The sequence below is a fragment of the Lycium ferocissimum genome, chromosome 2, assembly GCF_029784015.1.
Source record: "Lycium ferocissimum isolate CSIRO_LF1 chromosome 2, AGI_CSIRO_Lferr_CH_V1, whole genome shotgun sequence".
In the NCBI taxonomy this organism is placed as follows: domain Eukaryota; kingdom Viridiplantae; phylum Streptophyta; class Magnoliopsida; order Solanales; family Solanaceae; genus Lycium; species Lycium ferocissimum.
In genome coordinates this window covers 3,247,955-3,270,951 of record NC_081343.1, presented here as the reverse complement: position 1 = coordinate 3,270,951, position 22,997 = coordinate 3,247,955, and the positions used below count along the sequence as shown (strand labels likewise).

General features: G+C 33.8%; 2 protein-coding genes across 2 annotated transcripts; one reads left to right on the top strand and one right to left on the bottom strand.

Moving 5' to 3' along the window:
- Positions 1–3,729: 3,729 nt before the first annotated feature.
- Positions 3,730–8,234, top strand: LOC132032834 (uncharacterized). Its single transcript, XM_059422595.1, has 6 exons — positions 3,730–4,058; positions 5,446–5,580; positions 5,704–6,659; positions 6,753–6,858; positions 7,315–7,520; positions 7,723–8,234. Exons 3-6 carry the CDS (start codon positions 5,932–5,934, stop codon positions 7,985–7,987), a joined length of 1,305 nt encoding a protein of 434 aa, XP_059278578.1. The 5' UTR covers positions 3,730–4,058; positions 5,446–5,580; positions 5,704–5,931; the 3' UTR covers positions 7,988–8,234.
- A 3,301-nt stretch (positions 8,235–11,535) lies between these two features.
- LOC132047933 (agamous-like MADS-box protein AGL62) lies at positions 11,536–12,114 on the bottom strand. Its single transcript, XM_059438901.1, has one exon. It carries the CDS (start codon positions 12,079–12,081, stop codon positions 11,578–11,580), a length of 504 nt encoding a protein of 167 aa, XP_059294884.1. The 5' UTR covers positions 12,082–12,114; the 3' UTR covers positions 11,536–11,577.
- Between the last annotated feature and the right edge of the window lie 10,883 nt (positions 12,115–22,997).

Here is a 22,997-nt window from a genome sequence, read left to right as displayed (position 1 = left end):
ATCAAATTATTGAGGTGTTTGTAATCTTTAAGAACAGTTATTACTAAGGATAAATGGGGAAGAATAATTAATTTAATCTTGACTTTCTAAATAACAAATACTTAAAGAAAACTATTTTTAAAAATCACACAAATAATTTGAGACGGAGGAATTATTAGAATCATATGCTAATTCCAAGGAGTGTGGGTTCGTTTTCCTATGAAATCGATTAACAAAAAAAATCAAGCCAGAGCATTTGTTTTTACAGGGTTTTAAAGACATAAGTTTTAACGTATTCAACCCCGAAAACTCTTTTTATGAGCCCGGTCCAGAGTAAATTGGATCGTGATAGAGTTTAGCAAGCAACCAAGATAATATGATAAGATTCAGTTTAGCAAGCAACCAAGATAATATGATAAGATTCAAACAACTAAAATGATAAGAAAGTGATGGTCTCGTATATATTCCTCAGAGAAAATGATAGGATTACAAATGGTAAGAGCAAGAGGATATCCTCTTGCTTCTATCCTAAGCTTCCTTATATAAGCCCAAGTGAGACTTTTCAAACCCCACAGTACAAGTGATGTGACCTTTGTGTCACCCCAATGTGTATGATTGCAGCGGCGCTCTGATCGAGAGCTATTAACGTGACACGGATTGATGAGAATCGGAATCAACTGGACAAGTCCCGTGATCGTGACGGATATCTAGTCTCATGACCGGATCCGACTACACTCTTAGCCCTATACAGGTTCCCTTCTCTACGCAGAGATTATAACTCATAGTCGAACATCCTATTGTCGACGATATATGCACCGACACATGTATGGGGATTCTCCGGTGACAAACACCCCACTTGTTTCAACAATAACCAACCAACATAAGATTTCTATATTTTGTTTACCAAAAACCATTTTTTCCCCAAAGTTTGAGGTGTTTGACCAAACAAGAAAAGTGTTTTGAACAACAACAATAATGGCTATGCTATAAATTTCTTATTCTTTCAAAAAGCATTAGCAATAATAATAATTTTTTTAAGACAAATATTCTTACTAAAAACCTATTTTTACCTAACAATTCATTATTAATTTAACTCATGTATCTCTCAAATATAAATAACTTAAGAACCTCTTCTCCGTTTTTCTTTTGGTTTAACAATATTTATTTTGATTAAAAACTTTAATATGTACTTTTTATTTTATATTTGTATTTTAATAAAATAAAATATTAATTGAAGTCTTTCATAATAAATATTTAAATTATTTTTCCTGTCTATATAGTACTTATTTAACATGAATATCGATGTTTACTTTTCGTAATCTAACACTAAGAAACATTTCTTTTGAAAAGATTGGTTAAACATATTTTGTTTATCATAAACATAATTTGTTTATCAATTTGAAAAAATCACTTCTCTAATTAATTGACCAAACCCAATTTACTGCTACTTTTTAAGAGTACTACTTTAGAAAAGCTATTTAGAGAAAAAAAATATTTTTTAGGACAATAAGCGATATCTAATTATTTGGTAAAATAGTCTCGCGGATGAAATTTTTAGTAATATATATGTGATTTTCATTTAGAATGAGTAGTCACAAGCTATCCATGTGTTTAATTAGTTTTATCCTTGTTTAAAACTAATCACGAGAGGCTCGAGCATGATTCAGATACTTGAGTTGCTTAATAATTGAATGGAGATTAAGTGTTGACTTTGGTCAAATAATTGACTAAACGAGCTCAGATTAATGATTTAATGTTTCAGCACGTCTATATGATGATTTTGAATTTGTCCCCAAGTTTTGGTAAAGTTCTGATTAGTTTCGGATGAATTTGGGTTGTGTTGTGCTTGTATTTGATCTTTCGACGTCGTTTCTTTGAGCTTAAATGGTACCACCTTAATAAAATAAGTTCTAACTTGTGTTTTGATCAAACCATTAGATACTTATCCTGATTACAGAACCATAGCAACAAGAAGCGTCGAATTTCGAGGTTGTATGAGAGAGTTATGCTCATTTTAGTGTTGGAATTCGGGGTGCGGAAAGGGGTCTGCACCTTCAACCCCGCAGGTACTAGAAAAGGGCCGCAGTTGCAGAAGTTGCGTAGGTGCGATGTGTAGGCCGCACGTGCGAAAGCCCAGAGTGGTTTATAATTTCCGACTTCGCTTCATTCGTTTAGTTGATTTTTGGAAGTTCTAGAGTTCCAATTTGGACGATTTTCGCGGTGTTCTTTCCGTTTCGATGCAGGGATAAGTATCTAGCATCAATTTTATATTTCATCATGATTACACTCACTCATTAGTGAATTAATCCATGTTTTAGTTGGGGATTTAGGTGGTTTTAGCCCTAAAACTTAAGAAGATGAAATTTATGTATTTGGAGGTCGATTTGAAGTCGCTTTGGGATGAAATTTCATATATGAATTCCTTTTGAAATGGATAACTTGATTTTCGAAAAAAAAAAATCACTTTTGATTTTAAGGGCTAGGGATTGACTTTTTAATCTGAACTATTTATATAGCAAAATGGGTATCAACAGACTCATTTAATCTCGTAGAATACTATTTTCGATATATTGAACTCATTTGGTGAATTAAGACACAATAGATCTTTTGGGAACTTTCCTAGACTCCATTTGGGGGACGTTTTCGATAATTAACTAATAGTAAGGACTAAGGGAGAAAGAGGGGGTGTTGTATCTATGGTGTGATGGGCACTGATACGGGTATTGTTGCCATGTTATGGATAATGTGTTGAGATACGTTAGTGATGGTTGTAAACCAATAATGCCATAACATATGGGTATGCTTTGTCTTGATTTGATTATTTCATGAACTCCATCTAATCTTGTGTACTTCTGATAATCGAGCTATTTGTGTAAAATATGCATAGTACATAGTTATATTTGAATTGCACTTGATATTCATGCTTTATGTGATCATCTATATACATTCATGGTGATGGTTCCGCGGTTATGGTTTGATATGATCTTCTTAGATCGGATTCAAATTAGAGTGATGTTATTTTAGTCGAATGAGGCTGACTACCGATTGAAAATGATTCCGGCGGATTTGTACATGCCGATGGGAGGTGTTCCAGCATGCTTCCATACTACAATTGCGTTGATCCCAGGATTTGTGGTGAGTTGGCTGGCTGATCCGCAGCGCCGGTCTCCTCCTATCTTTCTGTATTTCTGTCTTTTCTTACTTTCCTAAACAGTGAATTTGATTATTTTGGACTTGTACTGGTATTTTTAGTGGCCCTTGTACACATGACACTAGTCTTGAGTGGTATTTTGTTATTTTTTTTTCTCATTTTGATGAGTATAAGACTTGTCCTTTAATTATTAACGTGTTGTTTTACATTTCTGCTCAATTTGTTAAGTGGATTCATTGTTAATCGTTTTTGGCCTACCTATTGGGCGGGAATCAGTGCAACCACGACTATTAATTTTTGGCCGTGACATCCAAAAAATCAACAAAAGTAGTACTTGACTAATCCTTAATATAATTCTTTCACATGATACATACAATCTCTTCACGTCGAGCATAAGTCTTTTTTCATAACATATAAATTTAATGGTCAAATTTTACATTTATAAAAAATAAAATTACAACTTGAAATTTAAAATTCTATTAAGAGAATTTGGTAATTTGAAGTTGAAGTTTTTGTTTAGATTATATAAATAAACGTTGATTTCAAATTTGAGCCCAAACGCACTAAAGAATATTGAACTTTTAGATTAGGGATGTTTTGAGTCTTGATGTACCATAGGATATAAATATTACTCCTATTTTACAGGAGATTTATAGGAGAGAAAGAGAAATATAATTTGAAAAAAAAAAAAAAAGGAAAAGAGAAATGATTGGGGGAAAGGAGAGGTGAAGCAGGAGGCATTTAAGACCTTGTGCCCCATCCGTCCCTGCTCCAAGAATCTCGTGCCAAATCTTCTTTTTTATTTACAAAACTCAACGACAATTACACTCCTCCCTCTCTCTCTCTCTCTTTCCTTATCATAATACAAGGAAAAAGAAAGAGGAGGAGATTTATCATTAGAAGACGTTACTTTTTATTCCTGTATCAGGTATGGTTTCATCTCTCCTACAATGTATCTGTTTTCTGTTTATATAGAAATCAGTATATATATGGTTTCTTTTCCGGCAATTGTATTTCTGATGTTGAGATTGAGAGGGCACAATCCTTTCACCGCCGCCTATAGGGTAGCTGGGGGCGTTGGTCATCGTCAATCCTTTCATTTATGGTCCAAACGGTCTTTTTCCTAAAAACCAAACCGTGTTAATTGTTGCGGTCACGTTTTGAGGCTTTAATTAAATCAACGTAACTCTCACGTCATCTTTTCCTTTTTCCCTTTTTGCCCCTGTTCTTTTCTTCCTTACATCCCGGAGAGTTTTCAGTTTAGACTAAGGAGCCGTTTGGCCATGAGAATTTTTCATTTTTTTTTTGAAAAATTATTTCATTTTATTTGAAAATCAATTGTCATCATAAAATTTCAAATACAACTCGCTCGTATTAAAATCAAAAATAACTAAAACCTTATTTTTATTATTTTCACTTTTTCTACCTTCAATACATTCAAACAATCAAATATTCTTTGCAAAACTACAATCAAACACAACTCGATCTTCAACTTCAACTTCAAAATTCCAAATAAAGTGAAAAATATTTAATTTTCATGGCCAAACGCTTACTAAATTTCATATACTCCAAGTACTAACGTTATTTAGGCTTTGAGTTTTGGACCACAGGTGTTGAATTAGAACAATCTAACATTTTTCTAACGAAAAAACCAATCTCATAACCCTTATTGTGGATGATTACAATTTACATTTTAGAATTGTTTTCAAGGGTGATTTTTCATAACCGTTCCTTTCTGTTTTTTAAAAGGCTAAAATCTAAATATTAATCCCTCCGTCACAAAATAAGTGTTGTTTTAACTCTTTTCACGATTATTATGAAAAAAAATTTGAAAATTAAACACTATTAAAAAGAAATAATTCTTCAATATAAGGGCATAACAAGAAAACAATACTATTTTCCTTAATCTTGAATTCATCTAGTACCATTATTTTGGGATAATTTTTTTTTGGCTAAATGACACTTATTTTGAAACAAAAAGAGTACAACTGTATAAGGCGTGTAAAACAATATTAGGGCCTGACAACCACTGAATAGCCAGTTCTATTTAGGACCATGTGATTGAATTATGCTGGAATATTCTCCGAGCAAACCTAATATGCTTTTCTCTCTTCTTAGTTCTTAGTAGTCGGCTAGTCAAAATCCAAAAATTATCCATGTGTCAGGCCCATAACCTCTAGTTTTAAGTTACTTTTTCTTAAAAAAGGTTTGTTCCTACGCGTCATTTTTTAATTTTCTTGTAAGTAAGTACTAGTGTTGATTGACCTTTTCATTGGGTCATATTTTCCTAATTAATCTCGTGTTTTTTGTGACAGCACGCGCCTTGACAACACAACATTTGACTACTGGTGACAGCTATACAAAGTTGTTTGTGGGGCTGTCAAAATAGTACATCTATATTGGCAGCCCAATTTCTTCCAAGAAAACAGAACACCAACTTCAACAAAGAGGTATCCTCTCAACTTTTCAACTTTAATTTGAATTTTAGACTCTTCTTTTCATTTTCTTTAATCCTTATTTTGTTCACCGGAAAAAACAGACTTATCTTTGTGTCATGGTTTAATGCCTTGTAGGAGGAAAACGTTGTTATTTGAATGAGAGTTGTTTGATATTACAACAACATACCCAGTGTAATTCTACAGGTGGGGTAGAGAGGGCGAGGGGTTAAGAGTCCTTACCGACGTTGTGAAGATAGAGAGACCGTTTCCGATAGACCATCCACTCAAGTAAATTTTAAAGCAGGTTTGAAAAGAAATTTGATATTGGTATTGCAAATTTGGGAAGGCTGTAAGTATATCATCATGGCTTCCTTGTCTGGAATTCTCCAAAGACCGGTAGTTGCAGCATCTGCAGTTGCTATAGCTTCTGTATCTACTGATCTTCATGAAAAATTGCGCCCATCTAAGTCATTGGATAATTGTGAACAATTGAATTCCTCATCAGCATTGCAAGAAAACAAAACATCATGGGTGTCTCAGATATCCGTTTCTAAGATAGCCGATTTGTCCTTTGCCAGCAGAATACGCGTTCCTGTGCCTAACGTAAATGTTCCAAGTCCCAGCACCAGTTCTAGTTGCCTTTCGGGTTCTTCTTTTGGTACTTGTTCTGCGTTGGTCAACTGTTATGAATCAGCAGCGTTGGCCAAGTCTGCTAATCCATCCACATATGAATATACAGTTCCTTCTTCACCTTCAGAGGCGTCGTATAGATGGCACTTACCAGAGCCAAATGCTGTTCATATATCAGGGAACTGTCATTGTTCACCAGTAAAGTCTAAGACAGTGGTAGTATTGTTGGGATGGTTAGGTGCAAAGCAAAAGCATCTAAAGAGATATGCAGAGTGGTATGCATCAAGAGGATATCATGTCATTACCTTTACTTTCCCAATGTCTGAGATTCTCAGCTATCAAGTCGGGGGAAAGGCAGAACAGGACATTGAACTTCTTGTGAATCATCTTGCTGATTGGTTGGAAGAAGAGCATGGAAAGAACTTGGTCTTCCACACTTTCAGTAATACTGGATGGTTAACGTGAGTTCTTTTTTAATGAAACCATTCATTTACTAGAATCACAAGTATACACTTTTTTCTTCTGCTAATTACTGATTTGAGTTTTTTTAACAGTTATGGTGTCATTTTGGAAAAGTTTCAAAAACAAGATGATGCTTTAATGAGAAGGATCAAGGGTTGTATTGTTGATTCTGCCCCTGTGGCAGCTCCGGATCCACAGGTATTGCTTCCTTGAAAATTGTCATAACAAGATTTCTTTTCCAGAAGAGTGTTTCTTTGGGAGTAGTCTTATTTCTGAAGGTTAATGCAGAGCAATTGTTCAGAGCCATACATTTCTATTGAAATCCAATCCTATCATGCTTTTATTGGATAAGTATTACAAGTGTTGTATATAGTCAGGGTTTAGCCATTCAGAACTGCTCAGTTGTTTGTACTCAAATCACGGACCTGATCTTGTAGCTTTCTTCTATCTTAGGCCTTAACCATGCAGCCAATATATTCTTATACTTGATAATGTGGAAGTTGTTTATTCTTGATTCAGTCTCTTCACCTCTTCTCCGGGGAGGAAGGTGGATGGCCTGGGGGTCAGCGATGGAGTTGTGTAGTTGCGTAGTTGCATATGTTAATCTTTGCTTTGGTAAGTTTAAACTAATTTTGTCAAGTTGTTTGTGTCAAGGTGTGGGCTTCTGGATTCTCTGCTGCCTTTTTGAAAAAGAAGAGTGTTGCAACAAAACGCATCATGACTTTAAGCGACAGAGACACAGATGTGACAATACAAGCCAAAACTTCTGCAGAAACTAAGCCTGCAGTAACTGAAGCAGCATTGCTATTAATACTGGAGAAGTTCTTTGAGGTCGTTTTGAACCTTCCCACCGTAAATAGGTAAGAACGTGTCTTCCAGAATTACCTTTTCTGCGAATGGTTGTATTAAGATGGTATTTCAACACAAGAACCACTATTAGATCTACTTTTCGTCTTTGTATGTCAATTCTCCAAGGGATTGTAATTACATTTTCGAGTCATTAATGCATATAGCAAGTGCCAGAATATTTGTACTTAAATGGATCATTGGTTGAAATTGCAGGAGGCTTTCTGATGTTCTAGATGTATTGACATCCCAGCAACCAAGTTGCCCACAATTATACATATACAGCAGTGCAGACAGAGTAATTCCTGCGGTTTCTGTTGAGTCCTTTGTAGAAGAGCAACGAAGAAGTGGTCGCAACGTTAGAGCTTGCAACTTCATTTCTACACCTCATGTTGATCATTTCAGAAATGACCCAGAATTGTATACTTCACAGCTCTCCCAATTTCTAGAGGACTCCGTTCTAAGCTCTTGCAAACAATAATTCCTAACCACATTCATTCTTTTTTCCCCTTACTTGAACCAAATACTTTGTAAAGCTTCTGTTTTCTAACTTTAAAGCAGATATACATTTACCGTACATTGGTGTAGATTGCTACATATACGGAGAATTAAGTTTTTTCATTCTAATTTAATTTAGTTGTTTCTGTGGTTTCCCAGCATCAGAATTGTTGCATTGTACCCAAAATATACTTTATTTATGTAATTTACTCAACAATTTTGCATTTGCCTCGGTACGAGCATAGCTAGACTTATCTAAGGAAAGACACATGCAGAAAATCAAATTTATGCCGAGCGGGGCATAACTTGTGAGATGTTACACAACCTATGCCTGTTAAGGCATAATGTATTTTATAGTCAACCCGGCATAAGTAAGTTATGCCAAGCGAGGCATAACTTGTGGATATTATAATGCGAAATTTAAAACTTATGCTGGCGAAAAATGGATATTTTTGTACACAAATTTTCATTAAATGAGTAGCAAGGCAAAAATAAAAGACCATATAAATGAGGGGCAAAAAATAAAGACCTGTGCCTTTGAAAGGAAATCCGCGCAAAAGAGTCTTGTACTATGCTAGGGAAGAGACAAAAGAGAATAATCAAATGCTAATTCTGGTGAAAGGTATACACTTTGTAGATGATCAACATCAGTAACAAGAATGACCTATTTAACTTGCCTATAATTGTCAACTATGAAGACCCTTTGCAAAGTACCAGTTCTACAATATTCAGTCTGTTATGCTGCTATGTACCATTATAATTCATTATGAAGAAGGAACAAAAAGGGAAACAACAACTCGAATTTTACGTAATTAGTTTAACCACAGGAAAGAATCAAACAAACAAAAGGAGCCTATAATTTATTATGAAGAAGGAACAAAAAGAGAAACAGAAAATCCAACTGATTCATTTGAATTAAAATATATGCTCTTTTACAGAAGAAGGAAATTCTTTCACTTCCGCAATTGAGCAGCCTATGCTTCTTCGTCTTTGGTCGTAGTCCTAGCAGGTTGGAGCACAGGCTAATTGAGTTATATCAAGAAAAATTGTGAAACTCGTAATGGTATAGCAACATACACTTTGGCAGGAAAAAGGGACAAATTCAGGTTTTGATGCTTACCTATCTTTGTTGCAGTTGGAATAGCAGGCGCAAACGACAAAATGCAGGAATCCGCTGCACAGTATAAATGACTAACTACTTGATAATGGAAGTGTATATGTGCTGAATATGTGTCCATATCCTTGCGGCAAAATATGAACAAATTGTAGCAAGTGAATGAAAAGAGAAATTTAAACGTATCATAGCACCTGTACTAGCAGGAAGACGAACAGTGCTTGCTTGAAGAATTGCAATGATCTAGTCCATCAATCATACCCCATTTTTCCAAACTTGGCACCTGTATTCCTTTAAAAAATGTGTTAATGCTCAATGTAGTAGTCAGACAACCATACAATTAAAATACTCATGAATAAATCAAATGGAATAGGTATTCTTGCTATACCATTAATTTAAGCTTGTTCTTACTGTTGTTTTTGTGTTTCCTAATACCTGAGATATTCATTTCCCACATTCAGTATCTCCTTGCAACAGTGCCAATCCCCCATTGATTATACCTGTTCTATGAGTCAAATCCTTAATTTTGCTTTCTATCAGTGAAGAATTTGACCAATCACATTTTAGAGCAACAACTACAACTGGATCCTTTGAATTGAACAGGATGCTGTAACTTAGAAGTGACCAACCACACATTATTCAGGTTCTTTTTTTTATTTTTTATTTTCAAATTAAGGTTCTCTAGTTAAATAAAGTAAAGGAAACAAATGTCGCGTAATTTCTAATCCAAATCCTAAAACCAGAGCTTAACCATTGAACCAGATAACAGATAAGAATGATGTGTTTTGAAGTCTTTCAAAATATATTCAGCAGCTGACAAGAACCATTGTGTAATGTAAGCTTCAATTCAAAGTTGAAGAGCAACTAACCAATACCCAATGACAGTATGGATAATGAAAACTAGCTCCATCAACATTATCGACGTCCTAGTCCCTTAATATTCAAAAATCACATCTTTCTAGTAATGATGCGCCTTAAAATTTACATGTTTGATTGCTTAGAGCTTGCTGCAATATCACCCTTCCTCAAAACAAAAAAAAATGAACTAAACACACTTTTCAAATGGACTAAGTCACAGAAGCCTTTCCTGTGATATGAGGAAAGAATAAAAATTAAGGAACAGAAGCATGAAACCGAGTAGAAAAGGTCTTGCTCTTACGGTTCTCTCCTGCATCAAGCCATACTCTTACTCTTTTCCTTTTGTTAATGCAATTAATCTATGCATTATGAGTTGAAGTGTGTTTTGTTCTCCTCAAACCATGAAATAAGTCCTCATTCATGTGCTCAAGAACTCCCGGACGTCCTAAGAAAATTATCCTTCCATCTATCCCAAAACTTGAAGAGCTAGTAGAAGAAATTTATCAAACACGTTCTGCTCTCAATGAAATTTAGAACAATGTAGACTTCAATGTGCATAGAGGATCTATCTTCAAAAACAGAAGGTGAAGAGTAACGAGGTTATGTAAAACCATAAACAGAGAAGAAACTATTTAATTATTTTACTGCCAGTATACAGAGGATACTGGACAAAATATAAAAACACAAAAGGTTACTATACATTCATTGTTATATGCCCGAATGTGAACCACCAAACCACATGACCAAATGGATTGTACAGTAGTTTGAGCGGACATGAGCAAAACATTGTTTGCTCCTCATTTCAGTCGTTTAGTTCATGAAACCAAAAATAACCAGAATATGAAGCCCCTACATGATTACACCAGGGAACACAACTTTTATGTAATCCCATTCCTCTTTTTTTTTTTTTCAAAAATAAAAAATAAAAAAAATCTTGGCTATTAATTTATTATCGCGACAGTTTGATCATACTATAATCTGAACCATTTAACCTCTCTTTTTCCATCATTGTCTCGCAGAAAGAGCAAACACAAGTAGAAAAATTAGAATTGAATTTGCAACAAAGAAAGAATACAAAAAGATTGATTCACCATTGCTACTTCATCTTATCAACTTAAAATGAAGTAGATGCAAATAAGAAAATAACATACTTTGAGAGGTACGAAGAAACAGAATCGAATAAGAAATTATTTTAAACTTACAGCAGATTTAGTAAAAACAATGTTGAATACTTGAACTTGAAGGCGGTTGAGGGATTCATGCATGTAAACAAACACATGGAATAAACTACTGTAATTTTTCAATTTTCATCTTCTTCATAGAAATCAAGAAAATAAACCTTAGATGCCCAAATTAGCACAACATCAAGAACAAACTGGACCACAAAGAAACCGGAAAAGAATAGACAAGCACAAAATTTACAATAATCATCACTAGCTTTCTGTCAATAACTGGCTACAAAAAATCAACACTTGCTTACTGATTAGAAATCAAGAAAAAAGAAGAAAGAAATTACCAACTACTAATTTAGTAGTAAAATAATCAACTAATGTGTCCAAAGTCAACTTAAACTAGTATATTCAGCCAATTCCTCAGAATGTTTAATTTGAACATCCTCCAACATCATAATACTGAAGAGGAAGCGCTCCAAATTGGTTGAAAGTCATATTGGGAATCAAAACATCATCACAAGAAGAAGAAGAAGTCAAATCATCACTTCTTTTCAACAAATTCTTCTTCAAAAGTTGCATAGCAGCCATACATTCTTCAAGTTCTTGTAACTCTAAATTCTCCACAGACAAATCCTCCCACCAATTAGATGCCTTGTCTCCCTTAGCATCCAAATACTTTTTCCTACCATCATTGACATCACCGGTTTCATATCGGTGTATAACAGAGTGGACAGAAGGGTTACCGAATGAAAAGATTTTACCGGCTGGTGATTCAACAATGACGGCAACTTGAGCACCGCATAATGCACTAGCTTTCTTGAAAAGACCTGTTCGTCTCTTAGAGAATGTTACTTGCAAACTCTTCTTCTTTCCTATTTTCTCCATTGCAATCTTTTGTCGTCCCCTACTTCTTTTCTTCTCATGATTCTCCATTCTCTCTTTCTCTTCTTTTTGATTTTTAATAAAAACAGTCTAATGAAGATAAGAGTTTCAAAAGAAGAGACAGAGCATAAGAAGCAAGAGTACTACTACTGCTTTTCTTTGTATTCTGAATTGTGTTTGTTCCATCAATTACACATGGGTATATATAGGCGAAAAGGGTCAAATATATTCATCTATTTTAGTTTATTAGCTAATTTTATTTTTTAATAGTCAAAATAATTAAATATACCCCTCTCATTACCAGTTGGGGCTAAATATAGCCCTACCGTTAGCAAAATTTCAACAATACCCCCCATTTTTATATCTCACATAGACATATATCATAATACTTAATATTTATTTCCTTCTCATGTCTAGACGTATACACTTCAATTTTAATTCTCCGACATATTTATTTCCTCCGTACATTTTTACTTGTTCACTTTTGACTTTTCGTGTTCTTGCCGAATATTTATTCTCTTCTCATGTATAGACATATGCAGTTCAATTTTAATTCTCCTACACAAATTTATTTCCTCGGTTCACTTTTATTTATTCACTTTTAACTTTTCACGTTCTTTAAGAATTAATAAATCTCACGTGAATATATGTTATAGTACTGAATATTTATTCTCTTCTCATGTATACACATGTGCACTTCAACTTTAATTCTCCGACACATATTTATTTCCTCCGTACACTTTTACTTGTTCACTTTTGACTTTTCACGTTTTCTTGAATATTTATTTTCTTCTCATGTATACGTATGCACTTCAATTTTAATTATCCGACACATATTTATTTTCTCCGTGCACTTTTGCTTGTTCACTTTTGACATTTCACGTTATTTAAGAATTAATAAATGAAGTACTCTTTCGTCCCATATTTCTTGACCACATTACTTGACTTCACGTTCTTTAAGAATTAATAAATGAAGTACTCTCTTCATCCCATATTACTTGGTCAAATTTAGTGGGCTAATTTTAATTCCAGGATTTTCGCACTTTTAGTTGTTCATAGGGGGTTCAAAATATTAAAAGTTAACATACAAAGAAGCCTAAGGGGTTCAACATCTACTATATATACATAAAAAAGAAAAATTTAATCTTGTAAAAACAATATTTTTTTTCCGCCGAGGGGGTTCGAATGAACACCCTCGGCTCTATGTGGCTCCGCCACTGGTCAAATTATTATACTTGACTTTTCACGTTCTTTAAGAATTAATAAAAATGAAGTACTCCCTTCGTCCATATTACTTCGATAACATTCTACATTACTAAAAATATATGTCTATTTTTCTATTCTATATATTTTTCTTCTTTTCTATTTCTAATATATATAAGTGTGACGAAAGAACTAACACAACAATAGAAATTTATACCACAAGCTATATAAATTGTATATATTTTAACCAACTACTTTTTTATCCCATGTGGTCATATGTCATAATACTGAATATTTATCTCTTCTCATGTATACACGTATGCACTTCAAATTTAATTCTCCGACACATTTATTTCACTTATACTTGTTGACTTTTGACTTTTCAAGTTCTTTAAGAATTAATAAGTGAAGTACTCCCTCCATCTCATATTACTTGGTCACATTACTAAACTACTTTTTTATTGAATATTTATTCTCTGCTTATGTATACAAGTATGCACTTCAATTTTAATTCTCCGACACATATTTATTTCCTCCGTGCACTTTTACTTATTCATAAATGAAGTACTCAACATTACTAAAAATATATGTCCAAATTACTTGTTCATTTACAGAACCAAGATAAAATTAATTTAACCTTTCACATCTTATCCTCTCCATCCCATATTACTTGGCCACATTACTAAAAATATATGTCCAAATTACTTGTTCATTTACAAAATCAAGATAAAATTAATTAAATCTTTCCCATCTTACCCTTAGTAATAAATGTTCTTGAAAATAGTCAATTTTGTTAGAAAGTATTTATTTGAGAGAGATAGGAGTAAGATAGTAAAATATATCTTTTATTTCTGATTTCTTAAGGGGCGTGCAAAAGGGAAAGTGACAAATAATATGGGACTTTTTGTAAAATTTTTCAAGAGAAAAGATATATTTTACCATAATATTCATATTTATTGGTGTAAGTCTCAATAGCCTTCGAAAATAATTTGAAAATGAGTAATTAAAGGGTAAAATTAATAATAAAAACACACAAATATTTAGTCAGTAATTCCATGGAAATCAATGGCCAGCCCCCTCTGCATGATTCTCCCCACTCTTCTTGCGTTGCCTAACTTGATGGTCCCCATGATAAATAAAGGAATACAAGAAAAAGAATGACATGTATACAAATATGTACGCCTATAATATATGCGTATTCGTTATCTTTATACACAATCAACATAATTGAAGTTTCATACTAATTAATAATTACCATATTGGTTTTTTTCTCTTAATATGTTAACGTGGACAAGTAAAAGTAAACAGCGAAAGTGACTTTTATCCCCGTTTTCTTTCTTTGTCAATACTTTAAACGTGAAGAGAGGATGAACAATAGCAATGCAAATTTGTACCAAAAGTTATTTTAATGCTCCTACACATAACTTGTTCACTTTTGACTTTTCACGTTTTCTGAGAATTAATAAATAAAGTATATATTTTATCATAATATCCATATTTATTGGCGTATAGTCTCAATAGCCTCAGAAAATGATTTGAAAATGAGTAATTAATGTGAAGGGTAAAATAAGAAGAAGATTTTTTTTTTCTTGATATGTTAACGTCGACAAGTAAAAGTGAACGGAGGGAATGACTTTTATCTCCGTTTTCCTTCTTTGTCAATATTTTACTTATTTACTCTCCTTTGCATTCTCTGATTATTGTTTCTTTACATTTATAAAATGTATTACTTTATATTTTCATTTCAGAATTAAAATTTAGTGATTTATGATATAACACATATCTTTCTAATTTTGATTTCTTTGTAACAAAATTTGTTTTATCTATAATTGTTAATATAAAAAATTATAATATATTTTTTAATTAATTTAATAAAAATATTTTATTAGTTTTGCTTTCAAAAAATCTAAAATATACAACAATGGTTCTTATGTTTGGATCTGAATAGTTACTTAATTGAAATGGATATCAACCTGTCGGTATACATATAAAATATTAAAGAATTTAAAAGAAAAAAATTTGGAATCAAAATATTAATTTTCCCTCATATTCTTACTAATTTTCTTTTACATCGATGAGCAACTTTAATTGTCATGATAATGAGAAAAAAGTCCGACTCTTTCCATCTCAAAGACTTAATTCCATCAACTCTATTTTTTAATTATAACTAAAGTCATGGTACATAAAATACATTTTGTATAAGTTGCTATATATAATAACAATTAAAATGTTTTTAAAAGTTAGTTTCAAAATACAAACCTTAAAGACTCGCTAATTAAAGTGAATAGACATGTTCGGCCCGTGCATCGCACGGGCATGTATTGCTAGTACTACATATTTATTTGAAGCGTGTGGCAACGTGGGGTTACTCTCAATTTTCGTCCCACGCCACTTCAATAAAATTTGTCACCTTTAACCGTTATTATTGGATTTTTAAAATTATACGTAAATGATTTAGTATTAATCAGTGTTTTAAAAGACATTTTCAAGACTTGTCTCGGGGCAAGGCATTGGAAAAGCGCCCCTGGGCTTACGTACGGGGTTTAGTTCCTGTGAGGCTTACGCCATAAGCTCTCGACTGTACGCCCTAAACACGCCGCTCGGGGCTCGCCTAATAGTTCTTACACAAAGTATATGTTAAATTCTTTAATTAAGATCGTTGACCTTCATAATTCTTTAACAAATGAATGATACTTAATAGTTTTTCATCTATAGAAATAAGAAGATTGAGTGTAACTCAAATAACAAGTTGTAGTATTGCATATTTACTATTTGAGAATATCGTGAGGGTAAATATCACTTAATATTTCTTTTAAAAATACATAGCCGATTTGTACATTTTCACTTGTCAGTGGTCTTTTGTCCTATGTATCAAAATTATCATATTTTATTATTTCGCTATTTGAAAGTAATTTTCATTTTATTCATGAAGGAATCACGTTTTAATGATAATACTGATAAAGTTTATTGATATAAAATGAATAGTATGATAGTAATATTATATTAAGAAATTGTGATTATTTCATTGTTTGAAAAGTTAAGATGTTAGAGTTTTCCATAATAACTTTTATTTTATTGTATTGTTTATACTTGTAAAATTATGTTATATATTTACAAGTTGTAAGCTGGAGTGGCTCAAGGGTGAGGCTCGTAAAGCTTTTGTTTCAGACCCTCAAACTTTTGAGGCCCCAAAAATTTTTACCGATGAATTTTATGGTTTAAGTTTCTCTTAAATAATAGGCTAAATAATATTGAAGTTTGTAAAAAGAAGTACAAAATATATATAACAAAAGAAGAAAAAAACACTATTTAAGTTTTAAAACTTTGAACTAAACTAGTTAAATCTTCAAATTATTAAACAAAGTTTTTATAATAACATCCTAGATAATGTCTTTAAAACACATGACTAATAACTTTGCTATCTTTAGAGAATGTTACTTGCAAACTATTCTTGTTTGCTATCTTCTCTATTGCTATCTTTTGTCGTCCCCTACTTCTTTTCTTCTCGTTATTCTCCATTCTTTCTTTCTCTTCTTTTGATTTTCTTGGAGAGTAATTAATACAAGTTGATTAGTTTCTATATTTAAAGCATTCCGATTATGGAAGGGAAAACAATGTAATTATGGAAGGAAGTACTAGTACTACTACATAGTTATTTGAGGCCTGTGGCTATGTGGGCCATACTCCGTTCAATTTTCGTGCCACCCCACTTCAACAAAATTTGTCACTTTAATCGTTATTTATTGGATTTTTTAAATTATACGTAAATGATTTTGATCTTAGAGAGATTTTTTTTAAAAAAAAATATCTATTTATGATTGTACGGAGAATTACTTGTTTATTATTACACCAAACTGCCTTCGATTACTCAATTAATGGGGTTGAGAAGAAGAAAAAACGATATCTTCTGTTTTTACTTGGAGAGTAATTATGTAATAACCCAATTTTTAAATAAGAGTTTATTTGGTAATTTTTGCTAAAGGGAATTAAAAAGACTTAGTGGGCCAAGCCCAAAAAGGAAAAGGAAAAGGAAAAAAAAAGACTTTAAAGCCATCAGACGTGAAACACCAATCTGAAAGGAACAAAAAGAAAAGGACGAGCAAACAGAGGGAAAGAAAAACCAGTAGGAAAAAAAGAAAAGAAAAGAGGAGATAAAAATAAGAACTTTCATCCCAAATCATCAAGGTAATGATTCTAATCTTTTATTTAAGTTTATTACATAATTATGGGTGAATCTTTATGGTGAAAACATGGGGATATTTTGAGGAAGAGAAAAGACATCACTTTCCCCCCAAACTTGGCACGAAAACTCACTTTAGCAACTAAACTTAACCTCGAATTATATACCCGCCTAAACAACTTTCATCTTAATTAAATACAACCCCAAATGCTGACGTGGCAAAAAAAAAAAAGATTAAGAGAGTAAAAGAACACAAAAGGTGGACCCACCGATATATATATATATATATATATATATATATATATATATTATACAATTTAAAAAATATAAATAAAAAATAAAATAAAAATAATATACAGTTAAAAAATAAAATAAAAATAAAAATGCACCCCACCCGCTCCTCTTCCCCCACCCATTTGAAGAAATTGTCATTGACACCCATTTGAAGAAATTGCCATTTGAAGGACAAACTGTGCAATTTCTTCATTTTTGTGTTGTTGCTCCCCCCCCCCCCCCCCCCAACCCGCTCCTCTTCCCCCACCCGTTTGAAGAAATTGCCATTGACACCCATTTGAAGAAATTGCCTTTTGAAGGACAAACTGTGCAATTTCTTCATTTTTGTGATGTTGCTGCTACTGCATCGCCCCCCCCCTCGCTCCTCTTCCCCCACCCATTTGAAAAAATTGTCATTGACACCCATTTGAAGAAATTGCCATTTGAAGGACAAGCGTGCAATTTCTTCATTTTTGTGTTGTTCTTTCGCCGCTCGTCTACTCCATCGTCTACTCCATTGCCATTGACACGCCTATACGCTTCTTGCTCGTCCTCAAAATTAAAGACCATCCTATTTGAAGGACAAACTGTGCAATTTCTTCATTTTGTATCTTGTTGTTGCTTGTCACGTCGCCGATGTTGTAAAGGGGCTGTGATGATTGGTTGCTTCCTTTCTGGGATATGTTCCATCATGGCATTGAAAAAATCCAACCCGTATCTATTCCATAATTTCCATGAAATGGTGTCGGCTGGAAATAATTTTCATAATATCCAGTTTGACACAGCACGAACTGCCCTTCAAATGGATTGGAAAAATCAAATTTTCTTCATTGTTTTTAAATAATGAAGAAATTGGTAACGAATCCCATTTTCAAATGGACTGGTGTGTGGGGAAAGGGGGGTTAAAGATGAAGAAAGGTTGGGGGGAGTTAATGTTGGAAAAAATGTGATTTAGGAATTTTAATAATTGATTAGGAATTAATTAACGTGGAAATATGATTAATAAAAGAATTTTTTTTTGACAAAGATGGGATTTTTCAGTTGGGTTGATTTAAGGAGGCGGTGGTTATGGTCGTGGTGGCAGCAACGGCGGCGGCGGTGGTGGTTGCTACAAGTGTGGTGAGGATGAGGAGAAAGAAGAAGAAAGAGAAAAGGGAGAAAGAAGAAGAAAGAGAAAAAATAATAAAAGAAAAATAAAAAAATGAAGGGTTGGCAACTTTTGACATGGCAGTTGTGTGTGACAACGATGTGGCAATAACGTGACGCGAGTGTAATACACCTCACATTGTGAGAGTGGTATTATTTTTTCAGGGTGAAAAATAATTGAAACATATGTTCTTTTGGGGGGTATATAATTAGAAGTTAAGTTTAGTTGCTAAAGTCAGTTTTCGTGCCAAGTTTGGGGGGGAAATGATATCTTTTCTCTTTGAGGAATTGAGAAAGTTTAGCTCTAGGGTTCTTTAATCAAAATCATTGATTTGAAAGGGCAAATAGTGTCGGATTTTAGACTTCTATATATCGTTGGAATCCTCTCGTTAAGGCCTTCCCGAAAACATATGTCTTGTCGGGTTTTGAACACATTGACCGAAGGCGTTTTCGTCCTTTAAAATTTGACTTTAACCGTTTAAGCCTCTAAAAATACAGAAGTGGTTTACCCTAAGGCTTTTGACCATTCTAAATCCGTTTTTGTGTAGTTTGAGGCAATCCGGAGACTCGAGAACGCAGTTTTGATTTATTGGGAAGTGTGCTTGAATTGTGAATTTGAGGTAAGTGAGACTTTAAGCTTTGGGTACTTGCTTTTCAAAACCCATTTTTAAAATTTATTTTGTCTGCCTGGTCCATGTGTTGGGGCGAGCGTGTGCTTGGCAGAAGTCCTTAAGGCCAACCACATATAATTTATTTTCAAATACACTAAAACTCTCCTTATAAACTGGTTTGTGATGTGATACAGCTGTGAGCCATTATATAATGATATATTCATGCGCATAATATTTTTGTGCTTGTTATGTGTTTGTATTTTCTAACACTTGTTCCAGGGGTATTTAAAGTGCGGGTCGAGGATCTTACTGGGTTATATTTATGTATAACTCACTCCTTACTTGCATGTCCATGCAGATACTGTCGTTGAGAACGAGGCTGGTGGTTGAAGATTTCGTGAGTGGATTATGTTGCTGTGTGAGCCACCGCATTGTTCGTGGAGCAGCCATTTCAGCTTTATCTAGTTTATTTCTCGTTACTTCCTTTATTTTGGGTTTACATGCCCAATATTCAAACTCATGTAACTCTGTTAGATGCTCCATGGTCTTAGCGTGGGATGTGGGCTAGAGATTCTTTTTATCTTAGCGTTTGTTGGTTTTCATAAATCGATTATGGATTTGGTTAGCGACTATTTCGTATTTTTATCATTAATAATGTTGTTGGACTTGCACTTATTTTCTTTTAGTGCTTTCGTAAATGATTAAGGGTATGATATATGGTTCGTCTGACGGGTGGTATTTACTGGGTGTCAATCACGTCTAGCGGATATTTTGGGACGTGACAAATTAATACAAGTTCTTTGGTTTCTATATATGAAGCACTCCCATAATGGAAGGGAAAACAATATTTATACACGGAACCGAGAAGTAATATTTATTGTATGGGTATCCTTTATTGTATCTCAACAATATATTTGGTAAGTCGAACCAAATCTTCCCTACCCTGGCGGCTATGTCGCATACACACACCTTTCAATTCTCAATAAACTTTCACTTTTAACCATTAATTATTGGATTTTTTAAGTTACTTGTTGTATGTAAAGATAGTTTTAAAAAATCATTCTATTAATGTATTTTGATCTTCTATAGATTTCTTTTTAAAAAAAATTATCAATTAATATTTGTATAAAGAATTAAGTACTTGTTTATTATTATCCTCCCCCCCCCCCCGCCCCAACACACGACATGCCTTCCATTAATTAAATAGCCATTTCATTAGGGTTTATAGAGATTTATTCTTCGCATAAAATTCATTATTAATTTATTCAATGCTTATTCACCGTCTTCACCATTTTTTTTTGCTCATAAATAATATAGTACTTCTACTATAAGTTATGAAACAGAATATGGAATAAAATACTGATATTTGTTATACATGGATTAAAGTTATTAAAGTAACATAACTAACCTTCGTGACGGTAAACAAACTTTTATTTTGTTGAACACTTATTTTAAATTACACATTATATTGTAATATATCAAATTAGACATTTAAGAAGTATAATTCCTGCATTATAACTATGCATTACAAGTATCGGCCTAACTTGTGTCTAAACCAAACAACTCCTAAAATTTTTAGTTTGCAAAATAAATAAAACTTTGACTGAAGATGTCACGACCAATTTCACTAAGTCGCGCGGGCAACTACCTTTCCCACCTCGGTAGAACCCTTATCCCAACAATCATAAAAACATGAATCAATAAATAAATAAGCGGAAGAGATAGAATAACATAAGTCTTACGATAATGATATAAGAAAATGCAGAAGTAAGGAAATACACTCCAATATCTGGTATGGTCATACAAGAGCATCTAGTTAATGGTACAAGTCTGAATATTAGTAATACATCAAATGTCTCAAAAATCATGTCTCAGGACGGAAATAAAGACATAATAAAAGAAGAGTCTTCAAGACAGCGAACGTCCTCGTGCTCACCCTGTCAGACTCGAAACAACAATCCTCGACTACTATCAGCCACGACGAATAGAGGTCGATTCCACCTGGAATTCTACATTCATAAAAGAATGCAGCAAGTGCAGCTCGGTACAAACAACAAGTACTGGTAGATATCATAGGCCGACTAAGATTAGCTAACATATATCAAGGCAATAAAGTAAGATAAACAGGTAAATCAACAAGGTATAAGTCAATCACGAGCCAGTAACCAAGTACACGTTATCACCTATGTTATAGCATCTAAACCCAATTGTGCCAAGTCTCAGTATATCCAATCCGAATCCGTATATCACAATGGTATCACAATAAATCACAGGAATATCACAGGAAGCCAAAAGATACAATGTAATGCAATAGTGTATGAAGTGTGAATGCAATGCATATGCACCATACACATGTACTTTGATGATGGAACATCATATCTCGACAGCACAACCCATGAGGGACCCATGAAGTCCATGTACCCTCACGATTCCTGCAAAGGCCTCGGCAATCGCTACCAGCATTCATACCTCGATTCCGGGATAAACATCAGACATCAGTCCTCGCGTCACTCTCATCCAACTGAGCCCAGCTCATAACAGTGTTTCCTTGTATATCATCAATGTATCAACAGTATATCATGAAGGATGAGAATGCGTGCAATGTATGAGTTCAATGTCAATAATCAAGTCAATATCAATAGTACCACACATGGGCACACCAACAATATCAATAAAAAGGATACACAATAAGCTATAATAGAATCACAGTCCTCGTCTCAAAACAGCAACAAGTAAGGTGCAATATACAATATCATCATCAAGATATATCACTTGTCACTAATATCTACTATCCCCATGTGGCATCGATCCAACAACAAATAGAACAAGATAAGTCACAACACAACTGGGTGGCTAGCCCCAAATCATAGAACAAGGCCCAACCTAAGGCAATATCCAACCCAACTTCATACCCGAAGGTTTATATGCATTCTCCGACAATATCATTTAAATATATGCTTCGCTAATCGAAGTCTCGCCATAGGGTAAACCGTAACCTACCTGAAAGGCCGATGTAACACCCCGTATCTTAAAATAAAGGTTAGACTCGTATCGTTAGAGTTTCAGAGGAAATTTGAAGGTTTGAACGTTTTGCGAAAGTGGCTGAGGGGCCTACTTCGGGCAACCATAACACCTTGATTCGTTAGGAATTTGGAAAAGGTTCCTTAATGAAAGTTGTAGTACATAGAAATACCTTTCTAGGTATATAAGGATCAGGCTAATCGGAGTCCGGATCAAGGAGATATGATCGTCTCAAAATAGCTAATAGAGGGGTGCTTAGGTTCGATAGAATCGGCTAAGTTTTCGGTAGATATGCCTTCCATCCCGATTTAATGAAAATCTGTTAAGAATTTGAGAAAATATAAAACACAAAAGTTGTAGCCCTTTGAAATACCTTTCCAACGGTATATATAGAGGTCAACCAGACATCTCTACAAAAAGTTATGGCCATTGTATTGAGAGCAGTTCGGGCTCGCCAAAATCCTCGCAAGGCGAGAAAGGGAGACTAGGCAAGAGAGTCTGGCTCGCCAAAATCCTCGCCTTTGTCCTTACGT